At 35.2% G+C, this 24,703-nt stretch overlaps 1 protein-coding gene across 8 annotated transcripts in view; it reads right to left on the bottom strand.

The window, feature by feature from the left end:
• KDM6A (lysine demethylase 6A) overlaps window positions 1–24,703 on the bottom strand; it is a 200,434-nt gene that overhangs the window by 46,198 nt on the left and 129,533 nt on the right. For 2 of the 8 annotated variants that reach the window (XR_002340583.1, XM_021079783.1), the window contains exons 9-15: window positions 14,034–14,127; window positions 11,509–11,635; window positions 7,290–7,388; window positions 6,932–7,151; window positions 4,969–5,064; window positions 3,885–3,986; window positions 2,889–3,284 (exon numbers count right to left, since the gene is read on the bottom strand). Coding sequence is in view for 7 of the 8 variants with exons in the window: in XM_021079783.1 (XP_020935442.1) it covers window positions 2,889–3,284; window positions 3,885–3,986; window positions 4,969–5,064; window positions 6,932–7,151; window positions 7,290–7,388; window positions 11,509–11,635; window positions 14,034–14,127 (1,134 nt within the window). In the remaining variant the exon portion in view is untranslated. Of the gene's footprint in view, window positions 1–2,888; window positions 3,285–3,884; window positions 3,987–4,968; window positions 5,065–5,631; window positions 5,788–6,234; window positions 6,370–6,931; window positions 7,152–7,289; window positions 7,389–11,508; window positions 11,636–14,033; window positions 14,128–24,703 lie in introns of all 8 variants that reach the window. The other 6 variants (XM_021079778.1, XM_021079779.1, XM_021079780.1 and 3 more) reach the window with 6 other exon arrangements.

Raw genomic sequence — 24,703 nt, 5'->3', positions numbered from 1 at the left:
TCAAACCTGTAATGTAAATTAATACAGATCTGTATTTCCTCCCAACACCAAAAGCTAAAAGGTAGACATACCATACAGGTCTATCACTGGTCTAGTCTTCATTAAAACTTGAGAAAAATATTTGAAAAGGTTGGCATAAGACAGTACTGAAAAAGCCTCCAGTTATACTAATATCAGAGACAGAGACACACAACCCCACCTCCACGCCCCCCCCCCCCCGCCCCGCTTTAGTAGTCATTCAGCAACCTCATTTGGGAAACTTCTGAGTTAGAATCAGCTCAATAGAATTTTTTAGATAACCTTCCTAAAGCATTACCTAAATTATAATGCTCCTATAGACACTGGCCTTGAGGGGCCTGCAAAGCAAAGGCTGGGGCTCTCTGCCAATTAGCATTCAGTCATACACAGAGGTCTCATGGCCTGCAAACTGAGGGTTCTTTTGCTAGGATTATGTTTTAAAAGACAGTAAATTTACAAAATATGGTTAAGGGAGTATTTACTGAAAATCTCAGCAATTAAGCAAGCCAGAGAATTAGACATAATGAAGAATAAAAGAATCATAAGTCACATTGGAACAAAATTCTCATTTATTAGCTACCCATTAGACCTTAGCACTATAGGCATTCTAACAAAAATCTCATGTTATCCTTTTTAACACTCCTTTAATGTTTAAAGGCACTGAACCTCCAAAATCCCATCCTCTCACCTAATCCAACAATTCTCTCCTCTTTCTCCTGTGCTAATTTCCTCACCTTACTCACTCAACCTATTACCATTACTTGATTCACACTTTGATCAAGCTCTCCTCCCTGAGTTTCTCGACTTGGCTTCCAGGGTATCACTCAATTCTCCTAGATCTCCTACTATCCTCCTCCGTCTCCCTCCTAGTATTCTGTGCTAGTTTTTCAGTCTCCTGACCTATTATACTGGAATGCTCCAAGGTTCAGTTTTGAGTTCTCTTCTTTCCCCAATCTATTCTCACCCCTTGGTGACTTCATCCAGTTTTGTCCATCTTTCGTAGTTGGTCAGGCTAGCTTAGACTCCCTTTTTTTTTTCAAACCCTACTCTATCAGCTAATCCTATTGGTTCTACCACTCAAATACACCCCAAAGTTGACTAATTCTATTGCTGCCGCTCTGGGTCAAGCCACCATCTCTTTCTTAACATGGACTGTAGCAGTAACCTCCAAACTGGTCATATCATTTCTACTTTTGCCTCTTTTAGTCTAACCACAGAGTACCTAAGAAGATCTAGTTTAAGTCAGATCATACCATTCCTCCATTCACACCTCGCCATAGTTTCCCATTTATCTCAAATAAAATATAAAATCCTTACTACAAGGCTGAACATGATTTAGCCAGCCTGTTTTCAACTGGACCACAATTAGCTCTCTTCTCACCCTGCTCAGCCATGCTTGCCACCCTGATTGTACCCTGACTGTCCCTAAATATGCAAAATACACTCCTGCCTTAGGGCCCATTGCTCATTGCTGCTCCCTAGAACTGGAACCCTCATACAAATATCTTCAAAGTTCACTTCTTTAACTCTTTCAGGTACTTATTCAAATGTCACCTTCTAATAAAGCCTTCCTAGACATTCCTATTTATAACTGCAACTTCTCTACCAACCAATGTCTAGTACTCTCCAGCTCCCTCTTCTAATAGATTTTTCTGGAGAACTAATCATAACATTATCTAATATTCTATATGTAATGCTTATTTACTGTCTGTTTACCTACATGACTTAAGATATTTCTGCATGTCTTTCTTGCCAATATATCCCCAGAACTTTGAATAGAAGACAGTATAGTAGATGCTCAACACTTCTTTAAGAATGAATAAAACCACTAATCCCTCTACAACAGAGTCCCACCAGGAATAGTATTTCAAGGAGTTCCCATCATGGCTCAGTGGTAACGAACCTGACTAGGATCCATGAGGTGCAGGTTCAATCCCTGGCCTCATTCAGCGGGTTAAAGGATCCAGCGTTGCTGTGAGCTGCAGTGCAGGCTGGCAGTTGTAGCTCCGATTAGACCCCTAGCCTGGGAACTTCCATATGCCATGAATGCAGCCCTTAAAAAAAAAAAAGAAAAAGGAAAAGAGAATACTACTTTAAAACTAAACTTAAAAGTTTTAGAAAAAGAATTTTACCAATATTATAAGGCTAGCCAGCAATAGGTCAAATAATTCTTTTTTTTTAATAATGATTTTTATTTTTTCCAGTATAGCTTGTTTACAGTGTCCTGTCCATTTTCTATGGTACAGCAAGGTGACCCAGTCACACGTACATGTATACATTCCTTTTCTCACATTATCATGCTCCATCATAAGTGACTAGATATAGTTCCCAGTGCTATACAGCAGGATCTCTAGTAGACTAATAGAAGTATAAGTAATTTGGCAATGTGTATTCACAACATCTTTTAAAATACTCTTTGACCCTTCGGTTCTGCTTTGGAGCACTTGCTCCATGGAATCCAAAATACAGGGAAAACTATGTGGATAAGTATTCAGAAGTAAAAACTTTTTGTCCCATCAGAGTGAATACCTACTACCTAGCATAGCACCTGATCTTAAGTAGGCAATATATGCAAAAATGAACTAAGAATCACTGTAAATGCTTAGGATGCCACTATAAATTAGCAATGGGTTTTGGGAATTATATGATCTATTTTCTTTTTCCGTTAGAAATTTCTAACATTTTCTCTGTAACTTTTATATGGAAAAGAAAACATAACACTGGGTCACAATGTAGTAATATCGTTGTAGTACCACAAATGCTTACAAAAACAGTTCCTCAGACTTCTATTTCTTCTTTTCTCAAAATTCATAAAATCAAATAGAGACAACTATTACGTGATACGCCAACAAGGCAGTTAGTCCTATTACCTGAGTGGAGTTAGATAGTTGGTTTTTCCACGGCTCCTCTGCGCTGCTGGTCAGGTTTGTGCGGTTATGAGGTAGAGTGAGTGCGTTTCGCTGCAGGTAAGGCACGTTTCCATTACTTCCACTTCCTGTTATGTGATTATTGCCTATCAAAATAGTGTCTGTACTTCCCAGCGTTCTTGATGTGCTACAGGGAACATGGCCTGCAGAAAAGGGTCCATTGGCCAAAGGCTGCCCAGGGCAGGCAGGGCGGACTCCAGGCTGAGAGACGCTGGGCACTCTGGTCAGAGCAAGCTGCGGCTGCTGGCCAGAGACTGAGTTTGTAGGCAGTGATGAGTCAGCTGTTGGCCCGTTAGGAATTCCAGTAGATCGTACCTGTGCAACTCCTGTTGGTCTCATCTGTCAAAAAACAAATGAAAAATAAATGCTGACTATGGGGCCCACAGGGAAAAGAATTAGAATATAAAAGTTTATATCCATGTAATCTCTGATTTCACCCTAACATTTAATTTCTCTAGGTTGAAAAATACTTTTTAAAAATAGGATACGTTTGTTCAATTTAGATTATTTAGCCTCCTCGGAAAAGCAGGAATCTGTTTCATTTTTAAAGAAATATCCCTTTAGTAATGACAAAAGAAAGCAGCTGAAAATTACAGAAAGGGATTCAAATTTACAGGCCTTTCCTAAAATCCCCAAATAGGAGATCTCGAAATTCCATTCTACCACATCTAAAACGCCAGATTCTCTGAGTTAAACAAACTTGAAAGACCCTCACCCGAGTTTAGGATAGAGCTTAAGTGTTAAATAATACAAAGAAAACCTATGCAAAACAGCATGTAAATAAATAATAAAATTATCTTAAGAAGCATGGATTACTAAATTCCACCAAATACTAGTATAAAGTAGAAACTGGCATGAACACACTCTAAAATGATGTTCCAGTCAATAAAAATACTCAAAATGCTACTAAGTTTCAGGGGGAAAAAATGCTATACACACTTGGTGTTGCTGCATTAAGACAAACTGACTTTCCAGCTGTTCCAGCATCAGTTTCTGTGCTGGATTTAAATTATTTCTATTTGCACGGAGCTGTTCCAAGTGCTAGAAGAAAGAAGAGAGAGGAGAATATAGTCAAAGACATACCTAAGAAATAAGTACACTATTCTAAGCAACCATTCCCAGAAATGGGTAGATAAAAACTCAGAACGCTGTCCAGTCGAAGATACAGATTTCTGACCAATGGCAATTACCCCAATATGAAGTCCTTTAAGAAAAACATTTCCCTCAAGAAAGTTTACTGTAATGTGATTTTTGAGATAAATGGGCATGAAATTTTATTCATCAATAATTTTCAGTATTTACACAGAACGTTCTTTAAGCTTAAAAATGCATTATGACAACTATACTCTGTTCGGAATAGTACAAGTCTGAAGACAGCCTGACTGTCCAAAACCAGTGATCCGCCTAAGCAAAAATATGACACCTACATAAGGAAATATGGTGTAGCCATGAAAGAATAAGGAAGCTTTTTATATACTGACATAGAAAGGTCTGTAAAAATACATTGTTAACAGTATATATAGCATTCTACCATTTGTGTAAAAACAGGAGAAAAATAATGAGAGAAAGGGGGTGCATATTTGCTTGTACATGTATGACATTATCTCTGGACAGGTAGATTAAGAACTAATAAATAACACTGGCTGTCTGTTAGGAGGAGAACTGAGTGGGCAGGGGCAGGAACTGGAAGAAGAATTTACTCTATATACACTGAAGTCATACTTATGTAGTCTGAACCATGAGAAGGTATTACATGTTTTTTGGGGGCGGGCGGGGGGTGGTGGTAGTGGTGGTGGTGGTGGTAGTGAGGGAGAACCAGGGAGCAGACTAAAACTAAGTGGAAAACAAAAATGAATGATCTCAATTACTCTGGTAAATGTGGGTTCATTTTACTTATGTGCATATTAACTGAATTTACTGTCATTCAACTTTAAGAATTAATACTTTAAAAACTTAAAAGTCTATTACTTAAAGTATCTCTATAAACAGGAAAAACAATCTATAAAAAGCTTATCTTACATACCTGTAATTTCTGTGGTGTCAAACACCATGAATGACCTTGTTGCTGTACTGGAGGATGTGACACTGCATGGCCACTACTCCAATTATCAGAAGTATTCTGAGGAAAATTAGTAAAAAAAAAAAAAAAAATTAAAGGATATTTGGTTAAATCCACAGGGTTAACAATAACGACTAATGGAGGTCAAATGACTATGAATTTGAATATTTACATATAAAAAATGTTATGACATTTAGTTCTTTTAAAAGTAATTTTACATGCATAATAAATTTGGAAAATCATAAATTAAAAAAATACTGATTCTTTAATAAGCCACCCCAAAAAGCCCACCCCTAAACTGAGGCCCAAATGGCTAACCTAAATACCACACTGTCCACTAGATCCAATGTTAAGTTTATTTCAATGTCAGTAGAAAGTGATGATGAAAAGTGTGTTGAGATCTTAACGGCAGGGAGATGAATAAAAATGATTTGATGAATGCAAATTTAACCCTACTTTCTATATTTAATATGATGCTAAGAATTTGGGATGGAAAAACTCAAACCTTTCACTCTTTGATGTCCACAGATTTAAAATAAAGGACAGGAGATGTTCAAACTGCACAGGTTCAGGGCAGTTGGGAGTTTCTTTTTTGATTGGGATTTTCTATTTCTCTAAAATATATACCTTTGTTGGACTAGATGTTCTTTTCCTCTTGGCAGGACTGGACAGGTCATCTACTTGGCTAGAAGGAATCATGTGTAGTGGCAAGGATTGCTGTGAAATTGGTGTTTGACTGAGGCCTAATACAGGTTCAGTATTTGGATGATGAGGTTTACATGCCTAAGAATCACAGAAGGAAGACAAAAATAGGGTTCTATATATTCTTAATTCATTCCTTCAAATTATAAAACTTTACAAGCTACATACTTTTCAAAGCTATGTGGACATCACTAATCACAATTATTGAAAATCAAAATCAAATGAATCATTAATGGAGGAATGTGTACCTTCCTTTGAAAAACTTGCTTTAAAAATCAAATAAACCACTGCAGCATTAAGAAATCTCCTTCAAAATCATGAAAATGCACAAAGGTTCTAAACTGGCACCCCAAAATTTCTTCCCATATCAAAGGGAGTTTTAATTTGATCTAGATTCCCTTCACAATTAAATCAAAAGGCTTTTCATTAATAAAAGCCTCCTATGCTTAAGTAAAATACGCTTGACCACTACAGATTGAAAAGAACCCTTAAAGCTGGGCACCTACAGAACATAACCCAACTTCTCACCTGCTGTGCTGTGTTCATGGCACCCTGCCTGGAGGTAAGCTCTGCGGGGATTGGTAGGCTCCACGCCTCCTCAATACTAGGAAGTAATTTAGTTTTATTCTGTAGACTACCTTGTGGAAGGTTACACAACTGAGCCTAGGAAAAATTATGTAAAAAGCAAATTTAACACAAGCCTAATTGAGTAAGAGCAAGTCCACTAAATCTTCCTAAATGCTATAACTAATTTTTTTTAAAAAGAAAATAGATTCTTAATTTGGGGTTTCAGAAAGATACTAAGTATAATGAGGGAAATCGGAATATAAACCTTTGTGAGAATTAAAACAAAGCTAAGCTTTGTTTTCAGAGTTCTTACAGCTGTCTTCTCATGAAACTCCACGCAAGAGTGAAAGACAGTGTTCATGTTCTTTCCTCTAAAATGCTATGACAACTTAAAAATGTAGACAGTACATAGAAAAAAATTATGTAAATTAATATGCATCAACAGAGTAAATGTGTAAAAGAGCATCTTTTAAAATACTGCATATCTTACTTAAAATGAAAAGTAAAATAATATTACAAGCTATGGTATGTTTACAAAATATGGAAACAAATTATAGACATCAAAACACAACTAGACACACTTTCCAGCCACCCTCCTCCTGCCTGAGTGCCATGGGGAAATACGTGCCTTTAAAAAACTGCTATTTAAACATTTTACCTGCAAATACTTAATTCGTGCTGCAAGCGCAGAGGTATTACTACAACTTTTGCTTCTGGTTGCATTTAAGTAGCATTTAATGGCATCCTGAGGCTGGTTACAGGATTCGTAGAGTGTGCCTAGGTCCATCCAGGCTGCAGCATGGCCATGGTCCAACTGTACAGCACATATATAGGCCTGTAAAGCATCCATAGGCTGATTTTGCTGCTGATATAGCACGCTGGAAAGAGAAAGTCAGAAAAAATAAACCCACTAAGAACTGCTTCACAACAGAACATAAACTATGAAATACATTATATGTGATGCAATTGTACTTGTGTATCAATTATAATAGCATTATTTTTATATAAAGTCTTACCCTATTGAACACCATGTATCTGCACTTGCTTCTGATTTATCAATAGACTGCCTGTAAGATATAAAGGCATCCTGAACTTTCCCAATACTTGAATAGCACCTGAGAGGGGAGGGAAAAATTAAGAAAATACCATTAATACTAATTAATTAATTAATTAGCTGAAAGGATGGACTATATATCAAAGCAAATAAAAAACCTAATAAGCTAACATATTTATGTGAATGTGTGTATGTGTATATACGATAACAATGTACATTATAATTAATCCTTCAACAAACTACAATATAGTCTGATAGTGTTTATTAATACAGCAGCATGCTTTAGCACCTATTAAAATAATTAAAGGCCATATCAAGTCAATACTATAATATTTAGGGCTGAAAACGCACACACACTATTCCACTTAAACAGCTTGATCCCTGGTTTTCTATAGAGTTAAGAATACAGAGTTAAAAAATCAAGAAAAACATTCTATGTTGGTAAAACTTGCTGAATCAGACTTCAATTTTCCTTTCCTGAATAATAACAATGGGGGCAATACTTTAATTCATAAAAAATACAAACGTAAGAAACAGTTACATCAAGCTAACTATCAAAAATAGTATAAAATAAGGTAAGCGCAGTATTTAATGACTAGTAAGTGTAGCAAGGTATGACTAAAGGTCCAAGGACCTGCCATTTTCCTAATGTAGATGTACCTGATGGATACATAGAACAGCAGTTGAAATTACAAATGTAGAAATTATCTTAGTGTTTGGTACTAAGGTGGCGGGAAAAAAAAAATAACCCCACAGTGTCTGGCACTAAAGGAAAAAGAAAAAACAAAACCTAGCCCATCATCAAGGACCTTACAATTTACTTGAGGACTGAAGACACATTATGTCATGATCCCACATCAAATGGCCAGCACAAACAATAACTAGTCTGAGAATTTAGGGTAGAAGAGACCACAATACACACTATAGGGTTTAGGAAAGGCAAGAAAGGGAAGACTAAGAGTAAGGAATCCGAATATATGTAGATGTATACAGCTTAGATCAGTTATTCCCAATTACCAGCCAGTATAAGGCAATTGGGCTAAGCAAACAAAATGGAAAAACAATACATACATACATAAAATTTCCATTAAACTAATATATGTATTGTACTTGACTTATTTTGAAATACCATTAACTGAGTAAATAGCAAAAAAAAAAAATTTAAATGCCTTTACTTGCCCAAACACCATATTTTGATCTTCATAATTATTCTTTGAAATTTTACTGATTCAAGTAATCCAAAAGTCTGGGAACCACTGATTCAGGCAGAGAAGGTGAAAGAAGGCATTTCAAAATGTTGCTTGAACATTATGAGCAAAACCTTACGTATTGTAAGATAGCACAGATACAAACAGCAGAGAATTTTCAATCCAACCCAAGAATATCCTGAAATTCGTTCTTCTAACGTGATGAAAGCACTTTATAGGAAAAGTAATCTGCTAGCAATGTATATGGATAAGCTGAAAGGAAAATCATTTATGGACAGTAAAAAAAAAAAAAAAAAAAAAAGAAGCAGCCAGCTATATTCACTGGTTTGAAATAAGCCAAAACTAGGGTGAAAGTAATGGAAGTGACAACAAAGGAAGACAGGTGAAATAATAAACCAAAAAACAGATTAGATATTTTGTGATTAGATATATTCATGGGGGTGGGGTTATAATAAACATTTTTTTCCCCCTTTTCAGCTGTGCCGACAGCATATGGAAGTTCCTGGGCTAGGGATCAAATCCAAGCCACAGCTGTGATCTACACTGCCAGCTGCAGCCAGATCTTACCACTGCACTAGGCTGGGGAATGAACCTGTGCCTCAGCAGGGACCTAAGTTGCTGCAGAGACACTGCTAGATCCTTAACCCACTGTGCCACCATGAACTTCATAATTTAGTTTTTAGGTCTGATTAAGTAGAGGGAAAAAAATGGTGATATCATTGGTAAAAATAAAGGAAAAGGAGCTGGTTTAGGGAAGAATATGTTGAGTGAGGTTTGAAATTTCTGGATTTTGACATGAGGTGTGGACTGTAAAGTGCAATGTTAGGTAAAGAATAGAACATGTAGTCCTGGAGTTCACTACCTTCAAGTGTAGAAATCTAAATTTGAAATTCATCCATATGGAAGGGGGGTATAAGAACATAAGATAGCTTATAAAGGAGAGGTAAAAATAAGCCTAGGGAATCACTCATCTTGTGGAAGGGGCAATAGAAGAAAGGTGACTGAGACAGAGAAGGCAGTATCAGAAAGCATCTGCAAAAGGATTTATGAGGACAGAATTCAGGAGAGGAGCGCGTTAACAAGGCCAAACAGGGACAGACACCACAGAGAAAGGGAATGCTTAATCCATAGTAGAAAGCATGCTCTGTTTGTTGTTGTTGTTAAATCAAAGCCAATTCCAGATATACAGACAAATTTGCCTAACCACTGGGAGGAATAAGCAGTAGTAATTCCCCAAACCAATGTTTTCATATTCAGCGCCTACAAAGTCAAAGTAGGAAATCAATGTGCCCAAATATAGATGTCCCAATCCAACTGCTATCCCCTTTTTCTCTAACAAAGCTTAACTAGGTTCCCCTGAGATAGCACTGTGTAGTGGAAAAAGCACTGGGTGTTGACCCTAGGATCTAGTTCCTGCTCTCATGTTAAGTTACCTGTGTGACTGTGACCTTGGACAAAACATTTTACTCCTCTGAACTCACTTTCAAAAACAACTGTAAAATGACAAGGTTTACAGGGTGAACCAGGTGACCTCCTAGTCCCTCCCAGCTCTAACATTCTATAATTCTGTGATAACATGGTCAATGATTAGCGCTAGTATAACAGCATTACGACGTTACACTTCTGTTATGATATACACATGCCAAATGACAAACAAATTCAATCTTCAACACAGACCTGAGTGAAGAATAAAATGCCTTAGAAATATTAGGGTCATCAAATCCCAAAGGTGCTTACTGACACTTGAAGTCTTCCTTCAGAGCTTTAATAACTTCTAAAATACAATTTATTTATAAAAATTTTCTAACAACAAATTAGAAGCAACACATTAGGAGTCAGTGAAAGATGATAAGAAAAGTAAACATCAAAGAGAAAAGTTTAAAACAGTCCTCGAATTATACCAAATTCACAAAATTAAAACCTTTATAGAGTAGGAAGGTACCTAACAGATAATCTGACCCAGGGCTTCTCAATCTTAGCACCATTGACATTTTGGGCCAGGTAATCTTTTTACTGTAGACAGCTGTCACACTAGATGCCAGTAGCACTCCTCATAGCTGTGATAACCAAAATGTCTCCACAGACATTATGAAATGTCCCCTGTGGGGCAAAAGAGACCCTGGTTGAGAACCACCAAGCTAATTTTCTAAATCAATAGAAAATTGAAGCCTCAAAAGGTTTAATGGTACCCTCCATGATTCTATATATAGTAGCTTAGACAAGACTTAATTCCAAGTCTCTCAGCTCCTAGTTGATTGAGCTTTCCACAATACTGCAAAAGCTAAAACCAATTAGAAACTAAAATACAATCTGATGATGGTCCAAAAATATACTCCACCAGATACACATAGTATGTTTCAGATAATCAGTAAGCAAAATTCAAGGTACCGAGAAAAGTTTACAGACTTAAAAAAAACTACTTTCACTACATGTCACTTCTCCTTTCCAATAAATCCAGTAATATATCTACTTTCTCACTGTAAGATTTCAAGTATAACTGTGATATGAGATCTACTATTAATGTCCATTCTAAGATATACATCATTAATCAAAATGATAAACAGCAAAGGTCCCACTAGCTACTGGTAGTCAATAGTTAAGAGGAGAAATTCTTTGTTCTACTAAATAGACATATAAAGAAAACACTAGAAGTCAAAAGGAAAGGCATTTAAATACTTGAACGAAGAATTACTATCTGCTAAGACGGTTTAAAAATCAGTAATAATTTAATTCAAATGAAAATCCAATAAGCAAAATAAGAAATGTCCTGATAGACGGGATGATTTGTAAGAAAACCACCACATTCGGAAGCTTTCTTTTATTTTTTTTAACTTCTAGAAATCTTTGTTATATTTTAAAAAGAAAACATGCTGTTCAAGTTATAAATGTTAGCTAATATTTTAAAACATAATTCAAAACTCTTAGCTGGAATAAACAAAAGCAAAATCCAAGTGTCTGATAAATCAGTCTTACCTTCCGAGGAAATACCAGGACTGGCCAGAATTAGGATCTGCTTCCAAAGACTTTTGGAGATACTGAATAGCATAGCTTTCCTTGGTGGCTTTATCTCCCAGGAGATCCACAGTATGATGCATCCAACCTAGAGTAAATGATTAAAAATATTTACCTAAATAACTTCATTATTCTATTTTAAAGAATACCAAGCAGAAAACAAACAAGTAAAAAACAAACAAACAAAAAAAAAAAAAAAAAAAAAAACCTCCTTTCAGTCAATTTATTCATTTAGCTTGGCATATATACTCCCCAAATTTAGTAACTCCAATTCTGGTGTAAGAAAGTCTATTTTTCACAGGAAGGTACAGTCAAAGATATGAAGAACTTTTATTCTGAAGAAATTAAAACAATTTTAAGCATTCACTTATCATTTAGTAGATTATAAGCTACAGTTTCTCTTTTCTTCTCTAATTTTTGTATTTGAAAGAACTCCGAGTTATGAAACAAAGAATATAAAGATGTTAAATCTTATTCACTGTTCCATATAAAAATTTATGTGCATACTTAATGAATCTCCAAGACAGTCTATTAACCCAATGTTTATTTCCAAGGAGTAAATATAAAGCTGTATAATCAATGATAGTTCAGAGTACAACACACACATATAACAATCCTACCTTATTGGTATTGGCCACAAATATTCACACCTCATATGAAATTAAAACTATAAAGCATTTAACAAGTTTCTAAAACCCCAAAGCTGTAAGAAAAGTACATTCAAATGGTGCAGCCAAAACTGGTACAAAATGGAGTTCCTGTTGTGGCTCAGCACATTAAGAACCCAGCGAGTATCCAGAAGGATGTGGGTTCAATCCCTGGCCTCACTCAGTGGGTTAAGGATCTGGTATTGCCAGAAGCCATGGCGTAGGTCACAGATGTAGCTTAGATACGGCGTTGCTGTTGCTGTGGTGTAGGCTGGTGGCTGCAGCTCCGATTCAACCCCTGGCCTGGGAACTTCCATATGCTGTAGGTGTGGCCATAAAAAGAAAAAAAAAAAAAAGGTACAAAATGGTAACACAAATGTTTAATAAATTCAGATAGTGCATAATCTCAAATATATGTGGAATCTGAAATAGAGTCGAATACAAAGAAGCAGGGAGTTGAATGGTGGTTACCAGGATCAGTGAGGTGGGGGGAATGGGGAGATGCTGGTCAAAGCATACCAAGTTGAAATTATTATGCAGGATGTCTAAGTACAGTATGATGACAGAAGTTATTGATATTGTCATGTATACTGGAAACTTGCTAAAGAAGCAGATTTCAGGGGCTCCCACCACACACACACACAAAATGGTAACCATGTAAGCAGATGGATATTGTTGATTAGCTTGGTTGCAGTGATCATTTCACTATGTACAGGTTTATCAAAACAACATGGTGTACACCTTAAATATAATTGTTATAAATAAATAAATAAGCAAGGAAACAAGATGGCTATGTACCTAAGTAATCAAAAGACTAGATCACAGAATAGTATATTCCATAACTTCAAGGCACACAGGAATAATTTGATTTAATTTGTTGGGGAATATTTTCAATTCAAGAGCATAAAATCAGCTATTCTTTATGTATAGTCCACAGCACATAAAGCAAATAAGGACCCTTATTTTCTTATATTTATTATAGTTGCTGTGTTCCAGAAGACATTTTAAGAGGATTGAGTTAGCATGTTTTATGGAAATTTAAGTCAATCACAGGTCTATTTATATGTTCCTCCCTTATCTCTCCTACTATTACTAGTAAAAACAGGACCTAGAGTAACCGGTTCTAAAAAGAGTTACTTAAACAGCAGTGACAAGCAAGTAGGAAGGATTGATATACAGGTATACACTAGACTTAATTAGGAGAAGTATTTTTCCTTTTCAAGACTGTGAAGAATTTACTGATACACTCTGTCAAAGGGGACAGGTGATTCAAACAATTTCACTCCATTTCCCAAATTTAAAAGGTGTATATACATTTTTGCTATTGGCACACTCTTCACTGAAGCTAAAATGCATAAAAAATTATAATTAGTGTGGATTAAAAAACAGTTTGTTTTCAAATATTAACTAAGTTGTTTACTCTAAAGGTATCACTTAGGAACTAACATAAAACCCTTTTTTGTTGTACTAATAAACTTGTTTTAATTTAAAGATACAAATTCACATTACCCAAACACTATATGCAGTCATTAAAAACAAATATTTAACTATTACGATCTTTTAAAGTATGGATAACTCAAGTAAAATTCGAACCAGAGATTAAATTAAAAACAAAAGTAAATACAAGAGTTTTACATGAAGGCAGTGTATTCTGCATTAATAATATAATGTGCATTAATATTATATTATTAAGATAAGTGATAAAATCTAAGGTTAAATGCTATCAACTCTGAGAAAAAGGAAGGAAAATAGAATACAAGCCATATATTTACCAACCCTAACATGTAAAAAACAGAAAGAGAAGTATTTATAGTACACTAAATGTGTATTATTACATACCCAACTGTTGTAAGACAGTTGCTTTTACTTGTGCAGAAAGGTTTTCTGTCTGCAAAAGTTGTTCGTAAGCTTCCTTTGCAGAATGATACTTCCTCTAAAAAGTAGTGGAAAAAAGATTTAAAGATAAAAGTTAATATCTTTAAAGAAGTAGCTCATAGGTTACGATTGATACAATACTGATTATTTTAGCATTAAAAAAAAATCAACTGCAACAGAAAGCGCATCACTGAATGTTCCTTTAACTCTAGAAAGTTGTGGTTGATAGGCCATGCTTCAGAGTACCTAACACCAGTAAAACATTCAATATAACAAAGTGTCATTAAAACATAACCAGATCTCAACAGTTAACAAGAAAATCATCTCAACCTATTTGATAACATGTTATTTCAACTTTAATAACACTAATGAAGCTAGAGGTATTCTATCTCCAAGTGCATGATATGTCTGCCTAGAAACACCAAGGTCCAAGCAACTTAATATGAATAAGGCACAAATCAGTAACACTTTTAAAAAATATAAGTGCAAAAGTAGTTGAAATCTAAGTTTAAGAGAGAAAGTTACTGGTATACAAAATACCCTGTAAGAAAATGTATAACACATATATGATTTTAAAGACACCAAACCTTCTATCCTTACATAATTATAGTCTAATAGCATTTGTAATATTTAAAGTTCTTTGGGCAAGTCTCTAAATGAAACCATTTACCCACAGTGCTCACGCCCAAAGGACTAATATGACTGAAATCCATTATTCCTACAGTCCTAAGCTTAAGACATCCCCCAACTCCCAAAAAAGGAGGAAAGTCAACAAAAGAAAACTTCATAAATATTACCTTTAAACATACTTGGCAGAACAATGGATTGAAGTGGCTTCATTCACTTCATTGATAGTACATAGATTTGTTTCATTGACAGTACATAAATTTGTTTGCTCTGCCTGAGCAAACAAATCTTTCTCAAAAAAAAAAAAAAAAAAAGGAGGACACAAAACCAGCTGGTGAGCCTCAGGCAAACTGCTTAAACTATGATTCCACACCCCTAAAACAGAGGTAATACCTGATCTTTCTATCTCAAATTGTTCTAAGGGTCAAATGAGATATGTAAAGAGCGATGGAAATAAATAAGGAGATGTATGAATAAGTATGTTAAGATGGGAAAGATTTGAAAGAATTGTTCATTGAGACTAGCAGTAGTTATTATATAAACTTCTATTCATCAGGTAAATCAGTTCCCCTTAAACATTAATCTGGCCTGAAAAAAGTAAATCAGACAGTTAATGAAAGAGAAGGACCAAGTTAGTCAACTCAATTCCTTCAACTGATAAATATTTGTTGAATACATAACATATAACAGGAACTGCTGGGACTACAGTGTAGTCTGTAGTCAAGAGCATAGATATCAAGACATATAAAATATACTGTACTGTCTACAATAACAGTGTATTTTCTACAGGAAGAAAGCACATATGATAAATTAACTAGAAGACTGGACAGAAAGTGCAGAGACAAGCAGACAACTTCACAAAGACCTTCCTAAACCATGTTAAAGACTATACAGACTGTAACCTAAGACAATAGGGTACTACTGAAATGAGTTCAAGAAATACGATCATATTTATATTTCAGAAAGACCACTTTGTGGAATTAATTCAATAAATGCTAAAACACAACTTCCAAACTCTAATAGTTAAAAGGTAATGTTTTAAGTGGTACTACTTGTAGTATCAAGGAGATGGACAACCTAGGTCTTTGTCACTAGGTGAGTGGAAACAAAATTCAATGGATGCTTACAGCAGAACATTAAGCAGTAATTCTAAATAGTGTATAAAAGCAACGTGAGTTTATCTTCAAAGGTGCTGAGTGCAGTTTTGCTTCTGGTAATGTTGAAGTAACATTTCAGTTTTAAATTCTGAATAAAATATAAAAATCAACTATCAGAAAACACTGAAGAGAAACCAAAATTGGGCAAAAACAGAGAAGTTAATATTGAGAGGAAGGTAATGGCACTGGTTTAGTAACCTCTTTATTCACCTGAAGGCAGGCCCCAACAGGCCCCTGGTTGGCTAGAACTCAAACAGAAATCAGCAATCTTAGTAGCTTGAAGAGTCAGAGAAGAGACTGTGAAGCTATTCTATTACAAGAGCTGGAAGTGAGGGGAGAAGAAATCCCAGAAAGGAGAGTCAGAGAGAAAGAACATCAAACTCTGCAATTAAATTGCTCAAATCCCTGGTTCATCACTGAACTAGACAAGAACAGAACAAATGTCCAGCAGCCTAAAAGAACTAAAGAGAAATTTTAGCTGCTGCCCCCACAGAGGTAACAAAGTTTAGTGTATGGCTTAAGCAAAGTTAACCGGCCAATAAATAAAAATATAACAAAATCATTCTCAACAACATATTATCCAGGATACTGGCATAAATTTATCAGACTTGTAAAGAATCAAGAAATTTTTACTCATATTCAGAAGAAAGGACAATCAATGAAAACCAGCCATGAAATGACTCAGATGATGAAGTTTGCAAGTAATTTTAAAGCAGCTATTTTAACAAAGTTCACAGACAAGAAGGAAAACATAATCATAAGGAATAAATGGACAGGAAATCAAAGCATAGAAAACAAAACAAAAGGAAATTCCAGAACTGAGAAATATTAATTTGAAACTTTAAAAAGAAAAAGAAAAAAAGTCATTGGAAGGACAGATTAAAGACTGCTTAAAAAATCAACTTGAGGAGTACCCGTCGTGGCGCAGCGGAAACGAATCTGACTAGGAACCAGGAGGTTGCGAGTTTGATTCCTGGTCTTGCTCAGGATCTGGCATTGCCGTGAGCTTGGTTAAGGATCTGGCATTGCCGTGAGCTGTGGTGTCGGTCACAGATGCAGCTCGGATCTGGTATTGCTGTGGCGTAGGCCAGCAGCTATGGCTCAGATTATACCCTTAGCCTGGGAACCTCCATACGGCACAGGTACGGCCCTAAAAAGACAAAAAAAAAAAAAAAGAAAAGAAAAGAAAAAAAACTTGAAAACAAGTTGGCAGAAAATATCCAGACTAGAGCAAAACAGACAAAAGAAAGAAAAAAAAAATCATCTAAGACGGATAAGACAATAACAAAATGTCTACCATATTCATAACTGGAGTCCAAGAAGGAGAAGAGAGAAAGAATAGGGCAGAAAAAATATTGACAATATAATGGCTGAGAACTTTACCAGGACTGATGAATGACAGACATCAAATCCCATACCCAAAAAACTGAAAAAACCCACAAGTAGTACAAGTATAAATGAAAAATCAGTGACTAAGTACATCATCGTCAAATAATTAAGAACCAAATATAAAGAACCCTGAGAGCAGCCAGAGGGAAAAAAAATACAGCTAACTTTATGTAACCATATCAGCAATCAAATTAAATATAAATGGACTAGATATTCCAAACGAGCTAAAGAGATTGCCAGAACAGATTTACCAAAGCGAAAGCCAAAAATACAGTATTTGGTAAGATGTGTACTTTTTTGTATAAAGACTCAGGTAGAGTGAAATAAAAGATGGGTATCAGAAGCTGAAGTGACTACTGAGATCAGAACATGAGGTTTCAAGGTGAAGAGTATTACCAGAGATAAAGAGGAATATTTCATAATGATAAGGACATGCCAGGATGACATAACCATAAGAGCTTTGAAATAAAAGACTGATAGAATTAATACCGATGAAATACTATTAATTACTCTATGCAATTTATTCTAACTTCACCAAGTGTCCCACTAATATCCTTTTTCTGGTCCAGGAGCCAATTCAAGATCCCACACTCTGTTCGGCTAGCATGTCTCTTCAACATCTTCTAATTTAAGGACAGATGCTCAGTCTTTGACTTTCATTACCTTGACACATTCATAAAGTACTAACTAGTCATTCTGAAGAATGTTTCTTTCCAATTAGTAAGTACCTTATGGAAAGACATTCATCATTCCTCATGCATTAATTAATTAAAATTCTACAGCAAGAAGGAGATGCCCCCTTTCCCCATTTATTTATTCAATTATTCATTTACAGAAAAATGAATATATTTTATTCTGTATCTTATATACCATTATTATACCTGTTTCTAAACTTGTGTCAGATTTGGTGCTTAGAAACCCCATTCCCCTCAAGTTGGCTCCTGAATCCTTTTCCACATGTTCCATCATTTTTTGAGCACCTTCTTACTTTTTGGCACCATGAAATGTTCCAGGGCTCATTCTGCAGTTTCCCACCTAAGCCCTGGAATCCTCCACTTCTCCTCAAGAATTCCTGATTCCTTTTACTGAAAAATTTTATTTGGAAATAAAGATCTAGTGCTAGTACGTTCACTGCTGCTGAGGTGAGCCACTGCTTCTAGGCCCTCCCAGCAAAAAGAGCTAGGAAATATATTAATGTGTGCACAAACACTCTCTCTTACATCCATATCTATTTCTATCCAACTATCTATATCCATAACTAAATAAATAAAATAGTGATCCCTCAAAGTCCAATCCAACTACAGAGTGCATTCCAGCCTTTTCCTACTTGTAAATTCTCTGAACAGTGAAAATCTGGCCCTCATTATCCACAATACACTACTTATTTGTTCTCTAATATCTCTATGTATGTAGTATCTGTAATATCTCCAGTATTTACAGAAAATCTAGTTATAGAATTTCTACTCATATCCTTGTGAGAAAGTAACTGTAGCACAAGATTTGTTTATAGTTCTTTTTGTCTCCGGCTTTATACTATAGAGTCAAAACACTATTTTCGAAAGTTACTTAGGTTAGTTCTTTTCATCCCTACTTATGTTATTCATTTATAATGGTTAGGTTCATTTCTTACTGTCTACATTTTTTATGTTGTGCTAACTCTCATTCTGGCTGATTTTACTCATTCAATTAATTTTGGGGTATGTGAAACATAACCAGGTTCTAAGAGAGCTATAAAAAACAGTATACTCAAATTCTTCTCTCTCTTCTCCTCCCTAATACCTCATTCACAACCATCCCTGGGTAGGTAACCAATCTCACTTGTCTCTAGTTCATCCATTTTCAGTATTACCCTTGCACAAGCGGGCCATGTAAATGTTGCTCTGCAAATGTAGTTTTTTCCTTTCACAGAGGGTACTATATTATACTTTTATACTTCGCATTTTTTCCACTTAACAGTGTATCATGGAAATCATTCCATATAGGGATTTACATAGGTCTTACTCATTACTCTCTACAGCTGCATGGCACTCCATTGCCTAAACGTACCATAATTTATACAACCATTCTCCCATGTATGGACATTTAGGTTGTTTCCAATATTTTACAATGCTCCAAAAGATATTCTTGTGCCTATACATTTTCATTTTTGGAGGTATATTTTCAAGGTAGATTCCTAGATGTGGGATTGTTGAATTAAAAAGTGCACGTAGAAGTTCCCATCACGGCGCAACATGAGGTTGGAGGTTTGATCCCTGGCCTTGCTCAGTGGGTTAAGGATCTCGCATTGCCATGAAATGTGGTGTAGGCTGGCAGCTGTAGCTCCGATTTGACCCCTAGCCCGGGAACTTCCATATGTCACGAGTGCAGCCCTAAAAAGAAAAAAAAAAAAAAAAAAAAGCACGTTGAGTGTTAGATTATTCTGTTCAGATGAGGTATACCAGTTTGCATTATCGCAATGCATTGAAAGTGCCTGTTTCCTTTACGTAGCCACTTACACTTATTTCACCAATCTGACAGGTAAGATTTCTATTTCAGTGTTGGTTTAATTTGCATTTCTTTAACTCTGACTGAATTTGAACACTTTTTCGCATATTTAAGGGCTGCTGTATCTTTTTTGCGAAGTGTCTGTTCGTGTTGTTTTTCCCATTTTTCTATTGGGTTTTTGTTCCTTTGTCTCTCAAATTTTAAGAGTTTGTTAGATATATTAGGAGACACTAGCCCTTTGTGGTGTTATGCTATAAACATTTTCTCCCAGTTTCATAGGTGACCTTTGAATTGATGGTGTTTTGGGGGATCTGGCCATACAGAAATTATTTTTATGTTTCTCAAACTGTTCATTCTGTTTTAATGCCTTTGAATTTTGAGCCATAGTTTAAAAAGCCTTCTCCTACATCAAAGTTGAAGAAGAATTCATGTTTCTTTTAATACTTGTACAATATCACTGTTTATATTTTGATACTAATTCATTTGTAACAGTTTATTCTTTTGAATGGTTTGGGTTATGGGTCTAATTTTATCTTTTTCCAAATGACTACCTATTTGATTCAGAACCATTTTTGAATAAATTACCTTAGCCAAAGGAATGCAAAGTATTACCTTTATCATATACTCAATTTCTCAATGTATACTGGATCTATCCTTGGCCTATGATACTCCACTGGTCTCCTTATCTATTTAATGCCAATACAACACTTTTAATTACGGAAGCTTCACTGTATATTTTAATATCTAGTCAAATTCATATAACCCATGTAACCCCACCCCATCAGTATCATTCTGGCTATTCGAGTATGTTTTTCCATATCAACTTACCTAATTCCTTTAAAAAATTTATTTTTTTACTGATGTTGTATAACATTTATACATTTCTGTACGTTAATTTGTGCCTCTAATTGATTTTACTTGTCTACCAACATTGCTTAATATAGCATGACAATGAGGAGTAATGAAGAGAGTGGGCATATTTGCCTTGCTCCCGATTTTTGTGAAAATGTTTCTAGTGTTTACCCTTAAGTGAGATACTGACTTTGGAATTAAAATACATGAATTTTATCATGATAGGAAAATAACCCCTAATCCCTATGTTCAAGAGAATTTTTAATTCGGAATGGGTACTGGATTTATTGAAGGCTTTGTTAGCATCTATGGTGACAGTGATTTGCTTTTACTTTTAGCTATATTATTACGATGCATTATATTAACAGATTTCCTAATATTCAATCAATCTTATATTCCTGGAATGAATATCACTTGGTCATAGTATATTATTTGCTTAATGAGGTAATAGATTTTGCCTGCTGATGTTTTATTTAGTGTTTTTATACCAATATTCATCAGTGATATTGATATGTATATTGACTCTTTTTTGTATTGTCTCAATCAGGTTTAGGTATCAATGATACACGTGCTTCAAAAAGGAATGGAGGAAAACATATGACAGTCCCTTAAAAATTTTACCACAGATTTACCATAAGACCCACTAATTCCATTTCTGGAATCAAAAAAACAAACTGAAAGCTAGGGCAAAAACAGATATTTGCACACTCATGTTCATAGCAGCATTATTCACAACAGCCAAAAGTTGGAAGCCACACAAGCATCCACTGACAGATGAATGGATAAACCAAATGTGGTGTATATATACAATGAAATATTATTCAGCCTTAAAAAGGAATGGAATTCTGACACATGCTACAATATATACAAACCTTAAGAACATATGCTAAGCGAAATAAGCCAGACACAAAATGACAAATGCTGCATCATTCCACTTACATAAGGCACCTAGAGTAGTTAAACTCACAGAGATGAAAAGTGGAATGGTGGTTGGTAGGGGCTGGGGTAAAGAAGGAATAAGGAGTTATTGTTTAATGGTACAGAGTTTCAGCTTGGGATGATGAAAGTTCTGGAGATGGATGGTGAAGACAGTTGCACAATAATTTGAATATACTTAATGCCACTAAACTGTACTAAAAATGGCTAAAATGGCAAAGATTATGTCATGTATACTTTACAAGTTTAAAAAAAAAAAGACCCCCAAGTACTATGGCCTATAGTTAATTTTTAGACTCTGAGATTTTTGTTTCTGTTTTTAAAATACATTATAGCATCAGTAAGTGCGGAAAGGGCTTTAATTATTATCAAACACATAGGTCTCTCAAGGGCCAGATTAAAAGCTATTATAAGCCCCTTAACCCTCTCGAAAAAAAAAAAAAAAAGAGAGAAACAAGGAAGTTTTTGTCAATTTCCAATGCTCTGGAACAATCTACAGAGTATCAGAATCACTTGATCTTCAAGGTTTGGTAAAATTCCCCTATAAAACCATCTGGACATGATATTTTCTGTAGGGCTTTACTTAATTTTCTCTATTGCTTTTTATAACTTTTCTAACTCTAATGAGGTCAATTTTGCCAATCTGTATTTTCCTGAGAAATAGTCTATTTCACTTAAGTTTTCAAATTCATTTCCATAGAGGTTTGCTAATGATAAGTAGTCTCGTATGACTCTTCTAATTTCTTCTGTTTCTGTGGTTATCTGCATCCGTGCTCTCTCTCTCATTTATCCCCTTGATCAAGTTAGTTAGCGGTTTATCTATTTTGCTAATTTTTTCAGAATATTATGATTTTGAGCTATTAATTAGATCTACTGTTTTCCTCTCCTTTTCATACTATTAATTTCTTTTAAAAACTCCTTCTCCCTGGAGTGCTTGGTGGCCTAGCGGTTAAGGATCTAATGTTGTCACTGCTGTGGCATGGCTTCCATCCCTGGCCTGGGAATTTCTGCATGCTGTGGGCACGGCCAAAAAAAACATCTGTTTTCTTTTCTCACAATATTGTTTTCCTTACATCGATTTTTGTTTGTTTTGTTAAGGGATTTCCTTACATTGAACTAACCTTGAATTCATGGAATAAACCGTAGGTAATCATGAGGTACTTACTGGCTCCTTTAAATGACAGCTGGAATTTATTTTTTCTTTCTTTAGAATTTTTGGATTTGAATAATATATGTAAATGAAACCAGTATACAGTTTCAGTAATAACCCACTGCTGGAGAGTTAGAAGACAATGCTAAAAAAGAAACTCATACTTTTTTGGTTGTCTTTCTGTCTTTTTAGGGCTGCACCCACGGCATATGGAAGTTCCCAGGCTAGGGGTCCAATCGGAGCTGTAGCTGCCAACTATGCCAGGGCCACAGCAACACGGTATCCAAGCCGTGTCTGCGACCTACACCATAGCTCATGGCAACGCTGGATCCTTAACCCACTGAGCAAGACCAGGGGTCGAACCTGCATCATCATGGATGCTAGTCAGGTTTGTTAACTGCTAAGCCATGATGGGAACTCCCAGAAACTCATAATTCTTATCAACAGTGTAATTTATACTAACATTATTTGTAACTATCCCTCAAAGAAGAATAGTTAAATTAGTTACAGTACATCTTTGTAAAGGGATATAATACAGCTCTATATGTATTAACAGGGAATGAATCCAAAATCGAATTCTAAATAAAAAAAATAAGCATGAGTAAGAGAGAACAAACACTATTGGTTATTATTTCAATAAAATAAAGAAAAACATAACATATGCAACATATGTATGGATTTGAGTTTCTCTGGAAGGATATAAAAAACATGGGTAATGGTGGTTGGTGGCTTCCAGGAGGGAAATAGGGGGCCAGGGAAAAGGAGGGAGGAAGATATTTCACTGTGCATTCTTTCAGGCACTTTCATTTTGAATTATCTATTCAAAAATAAGTAACACTGTAATAAAATTAAAAGAGAAAAATTCTATACCGTTCATCTTTAAAGGCTATTAAGAATTTAGATAATGACCTGTGCAAGTTACTTCATTAAAATCAAGAAAAAGAAATGTAGGCCAGTTAATATTACTGGGGAAAAAACATGGCTCTGCAGGTCTCAGCTAACAAAATGGGAAAGGTAAATTAAATAATTGATATAAATATCCAAGAATAATTCATAATATATTTACTTGGAGATATGACATTATACACAGAAACAAAATTATCTTTATCTAGAGATGATATGACAATATACAAAGAAAGCTATGAGAACTAATTTTTTAAATGTTAAGAATGGGTGTGGGTGAGATGACATGACATTCATTAACATTATCCAAACCTAAACAGAATTACCATATGATCCAGCAATCCCACTTCTGGTTGTATTTTCAAAGGAAGCAAAACCACTGTCTTTAAGAGATATCTGTACTCCTATGTTTACTACAGCATTATCCATTAGAGCCAAAGACGAAAACAACCTAAATGTCTGCCTACAGATAGATCAAGAAAATGTGGTGTAAAATTACAATGGGATGGTACTTCAGCCTTAAAAAAGGAAAAAGATGTGGTACCTATACACAATGGAGTATTACTCAGACATAAAAAGGAATGAAATAATAGCATTTGCAGCAACATGGATGGACCTAGCAATCATCATGCTAAGTGAAGTCAGACAGTGAGACACAAACATCATATGCTATCACTTGTGGAATCTAAAAAAAGGTACAATGAACTTATTTGCAGAACAGAAACTGACTTACATACAGACTTCAAAAAACTTATGGTTACCAAAGGAGACAGGTTGGGGGCGGGGTGCAAGGAGGGACGGGTTGGGGGTTTGGGATGGAAATGTTGTAAAACTGGGTTGTGATGATGGTTGTACAACTATAAATATAATAAAATTCATTTTTTTTTAAAAAAGGAAATCCTGTCATTTGCAACAAGAGGGATAATAAACCTGAAGGGCATTATGCTAAGTGAAATTAACCAGACAGAAAAACACAAATACTATATGGTATCACTGTGCACTTTAAATACTTTATAATTTTGTTAATTATATCTCAAAAAACCTAACAAGTAAAATAACTGAAACCTAAATGCATGATTAAATTTAACACAAATTTTAAGACTCTACAGTTCCACCTCTACAAAAAGCCTCCTTTT

The sequence above is a fragment of the Sus scrofa genome, chromosome X, assembly GCF_000003025.6.
Source record: "Sus scrofa isolate TJ Tabasco breed Duroc chromosome X, Sscrofa11.1, whole genome shotgun sequence".
Lineage (NCBI taxonomy): Eukaryota > Metazoa > Chordata > Mammalia > Artiodactyla > Suidae > Sus > Sus scrofa.
This window is presented reverse-complemented; position numbering and strand designations above follow the sequence as displayed.